General features: G+C 42.3%; 1 protein-coding gene across 4 annotated transcripts in view; it reads right to left on the reverse strand.

Moving 5' to 3' along the window:
- UBR4 (ubiquitin protein ligase E3 component n-recognin 4) overlaps window positions 1-13,595 on the reverse strand; it is a 131,746-nt gene that overhangs the window by 84,309 nt on the left and 33,842 nt on the right. For all 4 annotated transcript variants that reach the window (XM_055332842.1, XM_055332844.1, XM_055332843.1 and 1 more), the window contains exons 21-34: window positions 13,306-13,385; window positions 12,510-12,638; window positions 11,604-11,786; window positions 11,333-11,455; window positions 11,014-11,243; window positions 8,808-8,929; window positions 7,529-7,626; window positions 5,579-5,736; window positions 4,400-4,609; window positions 3,243-3,344; window positions 2,840-2,940; window positions 2,402-2,600; window positions 1,408-1,596; window positions 716-779 (exon numbers count right to left, since the gene is read on the reverse strand). In XM_055332842.1, the coding sequence (XP_055188817.1) occupies window positions 716-779; window positions 1,408-1,596; window positions 2,402-2,600; window positions 2,840-2,940; window positions 3,243-3,344; window positions 4,400-4,609; window positions 5,579-5,736; window positions 7,529-7,626; window positions 8,808-8,929; window positions 11,014-11,243; window positions 11,333-11,455; window positions 11,604-11,786; window positions 12,510-12,638; window positions 13,306-13,385 (1,988 nt within the window). The remainder of the gene's footprint in view (window positions 1-715; window positions 780-1,407; window positions 1,597-2,401; window positions 2,601-2,839; window positions 2,941-3,242; window positions 3,345-4,399; window positions 4,610-5,578; window positions 5,737-7,528; window positions 7,627-8,807; window positions 8,930-11,013; window positions 11,244-11,332; window positions 11,456-11,603; window positions 11,787-12,509; window positions 12,639-13,305; window positions 13,386-13,595) is intronic.

Raw genomic sequence — 13,595 nt, forward strand, 5'->3', positions numbered from 1 at the left:
TTTTAAATTAATGCAATAAGAAAGGAATAGCCTCAGAAACCAAGCAAAAAGTCTTCCAGCAAACCACTACCAGTAGCTTAGGTTTGCCTAAAATCCCAGCACCTGGCGTCAAGGCCTCAGATTTCTAAGTTCCTTCCCTTTGCATTCTGACAGTTCAGAGCTGAAAGAAGAAACATGAGCAAGAAAGGAAGGAGACATGAATGGTGCTGTGCTAGGTCTCAGAGGCCAGTTAGCTCTTTTTAGCCACTTATGTCCAGTTCACGGTAGGGCAAGTAGGAAAAATGCCTGAATGCAAGATTTCTGTCAGTTTAAAAACCCTTCTTCTCAGCAGTAAACAATACTAGCAAGTGGACTAGAGCTGAGAAGGCAGTAGGTAACCCCCTAAAACACATACTCAGAGCACAAAGTTCCAATGCAGGAGCAGGGAACAATTTTCCACAACATAACAAAATATAAAAATAGCAAGAATTTACTAGGTTTTAAGGATTCAGTTGGATGTTTTGTCTATCGTCTTGTATTCCCCCTTCCCTCCCCTCATCATTCCTCATAACCCAGTAGAAGCCCGAGAGCACGTAGTTCATGTTACACACTCCCAGGGCTTTGAAATTGTGGGCAGGCTGGCTAGGACCAGGAACCAGTCAAAAGGAGAGTCTTCTACATGACCACAAAGAAGACTCATCACTTCCTGACTGCTGTCAAGGTGCATTTCGCTTACCTTTCCATGCATCACATTGGCATTCAGTTTTTCAACCACGTTCTTCTGTGATAGGTATTTCTTGCTGTCCCAAAGGAAAAAAAGGGGGGGGGGGCAGGAGAGACACAAAAATCATCTAATGAATCAAAGAAAAGGAACCAGTTTCATGAATCCTGGTTCAATTTGTGACAATGGGAAGCAAAGTCATTCGGAGAAAGCACTGAGGTTTGGGGTGTTCTGGCCTGATCACCAACACGTGGCACACTTTCCCTAAGACTTCTCTTAGGAATAATGAACAGGAAACCCTACTAAGAATGGGACGAAGGGGGATCCCTGGGTGGCGCAGTGGTTTGGCGCCTGCCTTTGGCCCAGGGCGTGATCCTGAAGACCCGGGATTGAGTCCCACGTCGGGCTCCCGGTGCATGGAGCCTGCCTATGTCTCTGCCTCTCTCTCTCTCTCTCTCTCTCTCTCTCTCTCTCTCTCTCTCTCTCTCATAAATGAATGAATGAATGAATGAATGAATGGGACGAAGGTGGAATCTAAAGTGAACAGTTACAGGCCACTCCCTCAATCTCCAAGAAAAAGGAAGAGACTCAAGTTCTTTTATACTCACTCCAAGCTACAAAGAAAATAACCTGCAACAAATTAACCCCCTTTTCTCTAAGAGTAATGCTGCACCGATAAATGGGCTCCTCCAATTTCATCATCTTACCATCTGCTCAGCCAGTCCACAGCAGCATTGTGGAGCTGAAGATGGCCAGCACCTTGACCTGCACTGGCCAGGGTGGCCATCACAACCATGAGTTCTGGGAAACCAGTCCCATCACCGTTGGCCAACATCTCTGTCGCCATGGGGATCAGGGTACCCAGCAGCACAGCACACACACCTTCCCCAACTTGGCTGGTAGAAAAGAAATAGCAAAGTATTAAATACACAACAGGAATCTGACCGTATTTTTAAATGTATAAAAATAACAGACGTTGGGCAGGCTGGGTGGCTCAGCAGTTTAGCGCCACCTTCAACCCAGGGCGTGATCCTAGAGACCCGGGATCGAGTCCCATGTCAGACTCCCTGCATGGAGCCTGCTTCTGCCTCTGCCTGTGTCTCTGCCTCTCTCCCTCTATGTCTCTCATGAATAAATAAATAGAATTTAAAAAAAAAAAAAAGTAAGGATGTTGAAAATTAAACATTAAATATGTGACTTGCCCCCCGTTTCCTCTCTACTCCATATATATGCACCCAGTTTTGGACTTCAGCTATTAGAGCTCAAAACATTCACCCATGTGACAACTGATAGGCCAAGTCACTTCAAAACTTTTCCACAGGAGAAATTAAGGAGCTCTACTCGATTCCTTAAGTCTAGTGGGGGGGGGGGGGGGGGGGAGATCCCTGGGTGGCTCAGCGGTTTGGTGCCTGCTTTCAGCCAGGGTGTGATCCTGGAGTCCCAGGATCGAGTCCCACGTCGGGTTCCCTCCATGGAGCCTGCTTCTCCCTCTGCCTGTGTTTTTGCCTCTCTCTCTCTCTGTATCTCTCATGAATAAATAAATAAAATCTTAAAAAAAAAAAAAAAAAAAAGGCTAGTGAGGGGAGTTCTGGAAGCACTCAAAAGGCTAAGGACCAATGCCTGAAGGAAAAAATCAAAAAATGGGTCTCAGCGTTCACTTGGGGCTCTTAGGAACACATGACCCAAATGTATTTGTTCTACCTGTTTTCCCGAACAATGTACGTAGTCAATAGCTGCAACAGCTGCCGGTTCTCCTGAATCACATCCAGTTGGTCGGAGTCTTTTGGGGGTGATGTGGTCATGCGGGTGAGCCAGGCCTGGAGGCGTGTAGGCTCCACACAAGCCAGCTGTGCCAGAGAGCCACAGAGATGCAGAAGGCTCGGGTTAGGGCTCTTCTCAGCTAGGGACAGACCAAGAAGTGTGGTCAGTGAAGAAGGGTAGGGACAGGAGGGAAGGCACCAACTGGGAGCCAGGAAAGGAGGAAGGAAGGCTTCAAGTAAGTTTTCAAATTCCTTTTCAAGTTCCTCGCAGGGATTCTCTGCACTTGTTACGCAGTAGTTATACTCGGGCAGAAGATATGCACAGTATTAGCTGGACATCAAAGTTCCCATAAGAAGATTACTAAAAGCTGTCACTCACTCAGCTGGAAGAGTTTGGTGAAGAATTTCAGAACTCGGTTACAAAATTTAGCAGAGAGGTTCTCATTGGCTGTTGCCATCATGATCTGCACGAGTTCTCCACTGGGAGGCAGAAGAGGGAAAAAATGGGAGAATCACATTAAGCCTCACATAAAAAGGCATCCGCTTCCATTTCTTCATGACGCCATCTCCCCCAAGGGTAGCTGGTCACTCGCCAATCAACGACACCAGGTGTTCATGAGGTAGACCCCTCATCAATAACCCGAAGGAGTCAGCAATTAATCTAAGTCCTCCCCATGGTACAAATACCTAGCAGGCCTTAAGTGTTTCCTGAGAAAAAAATACCTAATGCTTTCGGGAGGCATTCAAAAAATGCTCACTGAGTAAAACAAAATACGGCTAACCTGTCAGAGAAAAATTCCTCCATAGCTTTACGAGCCTGGCTGCTTTCCAGCTGCTTTTCCAAATACTGGAGACATTCCTCCAAGATGGATTCATCCAGTCCACTGAGGATCAAAAAGAAAAATTTACTACCAGAATGAAGGTCTGTTTCAGTATCTTCCTATATTTATTTTTAAAAATCCAAAGTTTATGACTGACTCTTAATGGCAATATTCAATTTTTTTTTTCCAAAGCTTAGCATAAAAGCCTGGCTACACAGGAGCTCAGTACATGTCTAACACATTAAACTATAACAAAACAAAAAAGTTCGTAAAATCTCAGATAAAGCATGCAGTCAGTGGCTAAGAGTTCAAAGAATCATTACTGCTGTTTCATATTATAGAAAGAGAGAGATAAGAAGGAAGAAAGGAAGGAAGGAAGGAAGGAAGGAAGGAAGGAAGGAAGGAAGGAAGGAAGGAAGGAAGGAAGGAGAAAGAGAGAGAGAGAGATAGAAAGAGAGAAAGAAAAAGAAAGAAAGAAAGAAAGAAAGAAAGAAAGAAAGAAAGAAAGAAAGAAAGAGAAAGAAAAAGAGAAAGAAAAAGAGAAAGAAAAAGAGAAAGAAAAAGAAAGAAGGAAAGAAGGGAAAAAAAGAGGGGGAAAGAAAAAAAAAGAGCCCAAGACACTCTGGAGTCCTCAAAAATGAAGTCAAGAATGCCCATATTTGGACCCTTCATTTAGGAAGTTCTCAGTGGGACAAGCTACAACTTACTCTACTGGTCCTAAAGGCTTGCCAACATCACTATGGCCTTAACTACCAAAGTCAAACAATGGTGAGAGACTAACTATTCCCCACACCCATCTTGGAGGTATTCCAGAAATGATAGAAATTCTATGAAACTCCTCTGTACAGTTCATTACATCAAGTATGATACTTGATAAGTATCTGTTTAGTAACTTAAAGTTTCCAGATGTGAACCATTTAAGCCTTCCATTTGCTCAAAGTTAATTCCTAACAATCAGAAAAGCGGGTTCCAAATAACCTTTTGTGCACATCCACAAGAACATAAAATGCACACAGATACAGAACTTTCTGCTAAAAAACACAATAAGCCATTAATTAATGTCATAGAGAAGCCAGCGTTGGTACAGGAGCCTGAATGTCCCCCTCAATTAGGCTCACCTATTGGGATCTGCATGATTGGCCAGAATGTTGTAACAACCAGTGATCAGCTTCTCATATACTCGAGCCAAGAACTCCTCAGATTCGGCAGGACCCAGGATGCGCTCTAGGGAGTTGCTACTGATCTCAGCAACGCTCTCAGTGCTTGATTCCAAAAGAAGGGGAAGCAGGGTCCGAATTACCTGTGGCGGGTTCATCTCATCGGACCAACTTCAACAAAGAAAAGGGAACACTATTAGTGAATATACTCCCCCCGAAGCTGCAAAAGCGAGGATAAGGCAATTCAATCATTTACTGAGGAGGGCATTTATTCCAGTCTTTTTTCCCTTGATAGTTATCTTTTATATACGTGTAATCATATGACTTCAGTTTCATTTTGCATTATGCAGAAACAAAAATCATTTCCATGGAAAAAGCTCATTCATTAAAATGTTCAATTAACAATAGAAGGTATGGGCAGCCCCGGTGGCTCAGCGGTTTAGTGCCACCTTGAGCCCAGGGTGTGATCCTGGAGACCTGGGATCGAGTCCCATGTCGGGCTTCCTGCATGGAGCCTGCTTCTCCCTTTGCCTGTGTCTCTGCCTCTCTCTCTCCCCTCTCTTTCTCATGAATAAGTAAAATCTTAAAAAAAAAAAAAAAAAAAAAAAGAAGATATATTTTATAATATTCAGAAAAGAAAATTAACTGAAACCAGTGTTAGAAACCCATCCCAGACAACTTTTGTAGAACTCCAGGAATCTGGGTCACTTTTAAGGCCATGTGATAGAGGACTTCACCCATGACCTGTGTACTGGAAGACAAAGGCACTGGCTTGCCCCAGTTCCCACAAGAGCAAAGTCTAACTCTCACGAGGATTCTGGAGATGCATGATTTGAAATACATCACTGCCACCTTAAAATTCCAATACAAAGCAAATTACAATAGGATTTATTTTTTATTTTTTATTTTTTTTTACAATAGGATTTAAAGCCTGCATGGCCTTCCATGCAAGAGGGAAGGAGGTATTCTGCTACTTTTCACATCACATTCTAGGTAAATGCTCACACTCCACTCTGAAACAACAGACTCTCTCTGCTTATAAAAGCATTCAAGAAAAGGATTATAATAAACTCCATCGTCCTTCACCTATGACAGAAAACAGGCATAGAGAGTACACAGGGCTCCATAGTAGGTACTCACACAATAAGATCTCCAGTCAGCCTGACCAGTGAGAGAAGGGTGTGCTTCAGGGAAGCAGCCAGAGGCAGACTTTGGCCACAAAGAGTTCCCAAGTGAGCAGCCTGCACAGCACTGATGTAACTCTCTGAAGGGATGGTGTCATTAGCAAAGGCATTGCGCTGAAAGGAAACAAAACCGACATGAATGGACAGACCATCTATCTACCCAGGATAAAATTCTCACATAGGGGGAAAAAAACAACTGGCATAAACTAAGACCTCACTGAGGTTTCTAGACAATGGCTCTACTCAGTATACACTATTATTCATCCTGGGGAGGAAAGTGGGGTGAACCGAAGGAAGCAATTAACAAATTTTAGTTCAAAGGTACTAAAAAAAAAATTTTTTTTTAAGATTTATTTATTCATAAGACACACAGAGAAAGAGGCAGAGACACAGGAAGAGGGGAAGCAGGCTCCATGCAGGGAACCAACCACTGAGCCACTCAGGCATCCCAAAGGTAACTCAAAATTTTAAAAGTTAAGGAGTGCCTGGGTGGCTCAGGAAGTTAAGTTTCCAACTCCTGATTTCAGCTCAGGTATTGATCTCAGGGTCTTGAGATCAAGTCCCATTTCAGGTTCTATGCTGGCCATGAAGGCTGCTTAAGATTCTCTCTCAGGGCACTTGGGTGATTCACTGGTTGAGCCTTTGGCTCAGGGCATGATCCTGGGGTCCTGGGATCAAGTCCCACGTCGCGCTCCCAGAGGGAGCCTGCTTCTGCCTCTGCCTTTGTCTCTGCCTCTCTCTGTGTCTCTCATGAATAAATAAAACATTAAAAAAAGAAAAAGGTTCTGTCTCAGGTGCCAGGTGACTCAGTCAGTGAATATCCAACTCGGTTTCAGGTCATGGGATCGAGGCCGACATTAGGCTCCAGGCTCAGCAGGGAGTCTGCTTGAGATTCTCTCTCCCTCACCCTCCCCTCTCCCCCTCTAAAAAAGTTAAGAAGTTAAAAGGTGGGCAGCCTGGGTGGCTCAGCAGTTTAACGCTGCCTTCAGCCCAGGGCCTGATCCTGGGGACCCAGGATCAAGTCCCACATCGAGCTCCCTGCTACTCCCTCTGCATGTGTCTCTCTCTCTCTCTCTCTCTCTCTCTCTCTCTCTCTCTCTCTGGGTCTCTCATAAATAGATAAATAAATAATCTTAAAAAAAAAAAGAACTTAAAAGGTTAGTTTGGTTAAAGAGTTAAGATACCTAATGCCAGTTTTCAAATAATTAAAATATATTCTATTTAACACTAAAACTACACTCTCTAATAATTAAGAAGGATGTGTATTTTGCAAAGCATCAGAGTCTCCCTCAAAATATCTTCATTATCCTTCTGCTACAGCTCCGGGTGATGTAAACAGAGGTCACAATTATAAAGCAGGGATAACAAGATTATAATACTTGGCTTTTCCAAAGAACAGTGACAAGGGAATAATCTGTTAATAGAGATAATTTGAGCAAAGCATACACAAAGGTCAAGTAAACTGACAGGAGACTCCACAGTCTTCTAACAGCCTCCAGAACGTGAAAGCTACCCTATAAAACAATGACAAAACGAGCAGTTTCATGACATTATTTTCCTAAAAAGAAAATGAAAACAGTTCGCATTTACTGAGAATCAGGGGCCAAAGACTGTGTCAGGCACCTTACATGTAATACAATTAATCTTTACATCCCAGGATTAAACAGACAAGGAAAAGGAGACTCCTGGTAATAAAGTGGTTGTCCCATGACATGATAACACAGATTGCTTAACAAAATGGCCACTTGGGTACCACTTGGGTTAAGCTGAGCCTGTGATTATCAATTCAGCCATAGCAGATATCCTGTGGCATACCAAGCCTCTTGGCAGTTGGCTTCACCCTAAGGAATAAGAACAGAACAAAGAATGGCTAGTGCCCATTTCTACTCTGAGAAGAGACACTCACCCAGGATCCGATGTTGGGAAACTCATTGGTGCTAATGTTATTCCAGGATTCACATACAGCCTGAACCCAGGATGGCAAATTCTGAACGAGTGTGGGACCTGGAGGCAACAGGAAGGACAAGGACTCACCACAAGATGGAAAGAATGACACATAGTATTTTAAAGCCAAGCCCAAATGCAGAAAGATACACCACTGCCCAAGCTGTCAACATCATTACTGAGATTGCTTAGATGGATCTTTCAATAGCAGTACTGCATCCAAGAACTAGCTAATTGCTTACTAGCTAACAATGCCAATTATAAGGTTTTCATGTCCTATCATAGTCACTTTCTAATCTTGCAAGTAAAAGATGACAACTGAAAACAGGATGCAAAGCGGGGGCATGTCACTACAAGTCAGGCTAAAACTGCTACTCAGCATCTGCTACACCTTCTACTAACAGGAAGCACTTTGATCTCTTCTGTCCTCAAGATGAATCTAAGGGAAAGGATTATTATTTTTTAAGATTTATTCATTTTAGAGAGAATGAGAGACAGGGCAGGGGTGCGGGGGCGGGGAGTGCGAAGGAGAGAATCTCAAGCATCAACTCCCTCCTGAGTTGGGACCTTGACATGGGGCTCGACCCCACGACCCTGAGATCATGACCTAAGCTGAAATCAAGAGTCAGACACTTGACCGACTGTACCACCCAGGTGCCTCTGAGGGCAGGGACTCTTAATGCACACACATCAAGAACAGCATTCTATGAAGTAGGAGAATTTAATTTCCAAAAGTGTGCCTATCTGAACACTAAAAGGGCATTTAAAGCTTGTAATGCAGAAAATACAAAAACAGCTATAAATTTAGAGGGTAACTACTATCTTAACTGCTGAAGCCCTTTGCTTCCCCACCCTCCATTTTTACTAGATCATTCCTAACACGGGAAGGAGGTTTGGCCAGCACAAAGCAGCAGTCGTTAATCTTCCCAATCTCTATAAATGAAAAGGAAAACAACACAGGCTAATGCTTTAGAATCAAATGACTTTGGTTTGGATTCCAGCCTCATCTTACAAGATGTAGGACTTTAGGCAAATTAACTTCTTTAAGACTTAGTTTCCTACTGAGTAAAAGGAGAAAATAATCCTTTGTAAGGCTGCCGAGAGGACTGACACAGATAAACCTATGTCAGCCTTTGACACTCACAAAGGTTCCAGTAAGTGGTAAATGTCAGTAGACCAGTATGGAAGTGGCATGGCTAGACCTATTACTAGTACAGCATTTCAAAAGCACATTCACTTACCCAGAGTGTTTGCCTTGCACCTACTAGAGCCAATAGCCAAAACAGCAGCAAAACCATGCAATTTCTCCTGGGAAGGTTTTTCAGTGGATCCTTCTTCATTAAAGTTCTGTAGCAAATAGGCTCTGGAAAAAAAAAAAAAAATAGGGGATACATGAAAGCTGAAGAATCTATTCCTATCATAGTTAGAAGAAACTGCCCTAGACATATTGAAACACCAGTACCTCAGTTTCCTATCTATTAACTGTAGTTGACATTACCTGCCTCTGTGATCTCGTAATAATTCCAATGGGTAGCTTTTTCCCAAAGAATATCCCATCCTTTGAAATGTTCCCAAAACACAATTTCCAGGACAAATGAGCTTGGCAAACAGTGAACACTATCTACCCACCTCTCCCTGGTCTTGGACGATTGGCAGTGCATATAATGAAAGCTCTGAGAAGTATACTTCACCTTTGCACAACAGGAGTTTTAACTGTGCAGGTCCACTTATATATGGGTTTTTGTCAATAAATACAAATACAGCACAATTAACATATTGTCTTCCTTATGACTTTCCTAATAACATTTTCTTTTCACTAGCTTAACTGTAAGAATATAGCATATAATACATATATATGTAAAATACGTGCTAACAAACTTATCAGTAACGCAATGACTGCAATAATTCAGGAAAATGACAAACGGCTATAAATTTAAAGGGTAACTTCTGCTCTTAACTCCAGCCCTATTCAAGCCCTTTTTATTTCCCCATGCAGTCAATAGTAGGCTATCAGTAGTTATGTTTTGGGGGTGTCGAAAGTTTTATGCACATTTTCAAATGCACAAGGGAATCATTCCCCCAATCCCACAGTGTTCAAGGGCCAGCTGTACTATACTTTTTAAGATTTATTTATTCATTTATTTGAGAGAGAGCACACGAGAGAACAAAAACAGGGGAAGCAGCAGAGAGAAAAGATAAGGCAGACACCCTGCTGAGCAGGGAGCCTGACATGAGACTTGATCCCAGGACCCCGGGATCATGACCTGAGCTGAAGGTAGATGCTTAACCTACTGAGCCACCCAGGTGCCCCTGTACTATACTTTTTCAAAAGTAGTTCAACTGTATTTACTCAGAACTTAACCAACTTACTTGCCAGGAACATTTATCACTAGCTTAGTACAGAGAGTTGGCCTAATGGGCCAGATTGGAGCCGAGAAGCTCTCAGAGGGCAGTGACTTGGTCAGCTTTGCTACTGTGATCCCCTTGGCACCTAGAAAAGTACCTGACACACTGCAAGCACCCCCATTTGCTATTCATGCCTACTGCTAAAGTATCGTCAAGAACGGTACCTCCAGCAATGGTCCTAGCTCTACTTACTACAAGATATTCACACTTAGGCATTAGTTAAGCTTTATAATGATCCAAGTCCCTTTTAGCATAAAAGCTCCACAGAACAGGAGCGGCACAGTGAAATCTGTAAGGACCAGATAAAGTAAATGAGCATAAAAGGGCCCAGGAGAACAGCTACCCAGGGTAGCCATTCCTCAACAGTGGTGTGCTAATGTCATGTGAAGTCAGACTGTTTTGCCAGTTTTTTCTTACAAGAAAACCCAGAAATCTTGTTTCGTGAATAAACCCCCCATTTTTATAAACTGAAGGTAGATTCCACAGTATTTAAACATCAAGCAAAACAAGTCTATAGGACATGCAACTTGCAACATGTATTATCTCAGAAAGGACTGGAATTCAAAATACAGACTCATGACAGAATGTGTTTTCTCTAACTACCTACCATGAAATTTAAAGAGCATTTAAAGCTTCATCTTAGTGAATAACAGCAATGACATGTTTGGGGATATTTCATGATCTTTCCTTGTATCCTACAAGTTAAATGCTAGAAAATATTTAAAGATTTATAGAAATCAAACTTCTGACTCTTCCTGAACTATTTGAAAACTCTCTCATTGGGCACCCATTTATATTAGAGAAAAAAACATTTTACCGAGACAAAAAAACAAAAAAACAAAAAAAAAAAACAAAAACAAAAACAAGCTGACAAAAAGAAAAAAAAATGTTAAGATTCTGAGTCCTTAAGGAGCCGCACAGTGAATGGTCCTAGAACCACTATGTTCAATTTGAAGAATTTTCAGGCTTCTAAAGAAAGTAAACAACCCAAGGATCTAAATTCCCCATTTCCAACATCTGTGGGCAGGCAGCCCATCACACCTAGTGAATGATGCATAGGTGTCAATGAGTTGTAGTGTGGCTGGAAGCAGGTTCTTGGTGATCTCAGATGACTTATGAGGATCGGTCTCGGCGGCCATCTTGGAAAAATGCTCATCCAGGGAGACCTGAACCTTCGAGATGGCAGCGTCAAGGGTGTAGATGGACTGCAGACTTGGAATTTCATGGAGTTGCAAGATGGTAGTACAGTCGATGCTACAGAATGATGAGATCTTTAAAAGTACCCAAGACATTAATTAGTTGTGGCAAAAGGCTGTGGCAGAAACTAAATCCTGTCATTATTAACCCAAAATGAACATACCTGTCGAGCAAAGTATTCCTCTACAATTTCGACGTCGTATTTCACCGAGCTGCACTTGGTGGATGCCAGGTCTAGAAGAGAACCAGCATGTTCCGGCTTCATTCCCTGTTTGATAAGGTGATCCTATTTGGACAGCAAGAAAAAATGTTCAGGAGATTAATACACAGAGTCTAAAGCTTTCATTACCCTTAAATTGACAAGTTCCCACAAGTATAGAGCATAGTGGCTTTGGCCACCCCTCGGCAGCAAGCCCTATGTGACAGTGTGGTACCTTTATCCAGTTGACATAGGAGCTGATGCGGAGGCGGGAAGACCACCGCAGCGTGTGTAGGATGTCACATTCACTCATCTCAGGTGAGTTCATGGCCAACTGATTCATGTAAGTCTTTGATGGCGGCAAAATCCCTAGGATCCTCCACAGTATCAAGAAGTAATACTGAAGGGCACAGGCCTCCTAGAAGAAGCAAAAAGAACAATCACAGCAGCACTTGTGGTATTGAGTCACAAACTCCCTGACAGTAATACCTGTTCCATATACAACAATTAAAGTAGACTGTATAGTCCTGATTTTCAACTGAGACCTGGCTCTCAAGTCTGTTCTGTAGGTCTGTTAAGTCTATAAAATAGACATAGCTAATAATAATGCAGAAAATAGTAAAACACATATAAATTTGCTCCATCTGTGTACATCTCACAGGCCAATATCATGGTTTTAAGACAACTCTGGCTCCCCAAGAAATTTAGCAAGTAACCAAAAGAGAGTAGGATATTCTGCCCGGCAACCCCATCATCAAGTGCCCCTTTCTATGGCCTGAACTGCTGTTATGGCTTCTAGAGGTAGAGACACATTAATGGGACCATAGAAAAAGCATGAGTGGGAGACTTCCACTGTCACATATCAACCACCCTTCACTGAAGGTATGATATTTAGTAGTCCTTAACTCTCAAAGTCACATTTTCCTAAATGTAACAAAAAAAGGACAAAAATGGTTCAAGTATCTCTAAAGTAAAAAGAGCCACTCAAACTACCTAGAAATACTGAAATATCAGCCAGTTCTGGAAATAGGTAATTCAATAACTGATTAGATCCCAGAAAGAAATTCCCAGTAGAACTGTTACCCAAATATCAAACACATTGCAAACTCTCTAAAATCATCCCAGGCTGCAATGGTCTTACCAAGGCTGTTACGTTCTTGTTTTCCTTCCTCCTGACTGTATCAAGCTGGGACCCAGCTGCAAGCAGGCAAGTCAGTGCAGTGTAAAGCTCATCATACTTGACAAGCTTAGAGAAAAGAACATCACATGCCTAGTATTGAGGGGAAAAAAATAATTTTTTATTTTTTGAATTATTCTGTTTATTACTTGTATACTATCATTTAACCTCACAACTGGCAAAATAGCTCATTCAAATTACTGATAAGAATTTCTCATTGCAGCAAGATGCCCACTCAGGGATTTCTCTCAGTTTATGGGCTATTATGAAGCACACAAGTGCAGGCGTTAGAACGAGGCAACTATTTTTATTTTTGTCCATTAAAATTATCTGCACATGAAGATACTAACGGATACAGAAAGAACAACCCCCACAGTTAAAGTGGAGCCCAGCAAATAAATCTCAAAATAACATTTTCTTTCTAGTACAAGCTCAAATCCTAATACAGGCCAAATTCCCTCATTACAAAAAGCAAGTCATTTCCTCTTTCCCTGACAGACTGATTTTGGTGGAAACCATGTGATCCCACATGTAAAATGGGGTTTTAAAATTCCTGGTACCAGGGGCACCTAGGTGGCTTAGTCGGTGAAGCGTCTACCTTCAGCTCAGGTCAGGATCTTGGGGTCCTGGGATTGAGCCCCAAGTCGGGCTCCCTGCTTAGCAGAGCACCTGCTTTTCCCTTTCACTCTGCCTCCTCCCCATTCGTGTGTGCTCTCTCTATCTCAAATAAATAAGTAAAATCTTTTAAAATTCCTGGTACCACAGAATCGAGTCGGTTCAAATCATCCTCTGAGGCTTCTGGGGACAGGACACAGTAGAATCTGGGTTGTGGGACAGCATCTGAAAAACAATGGGCTCATTGAAAGAATGGTCTCAATCTCAACTCTGTTTGGCAAGCATAAAATGTAAAAACTAGGAAAATACTTTGGACACTTGAAAACACAATCTTGGCACTGCTGACATTCGGGGCCAGATAATTCTATAGCCCTGTGCAAGACAAGATGAAGATGTTTAGCACCCTCCCCATTGTGACAACCAAACAGATATCTA

Source organism: Nyctereutes procyonoides, unplaced genomic scaffold, assembly GCF_905146905.1.
Source record: "Nyctereutes procyonoides isolate TBG_1078 unplaced genomic scaffold, NYPRO_anot_genome, whole genome shotgun sequence".
NCBI lineage: Eukaryota > Metazoa > Chordata > Mammalia > Carnivora > Canidae > Nyctereutes > Nyctereutes procyonoides.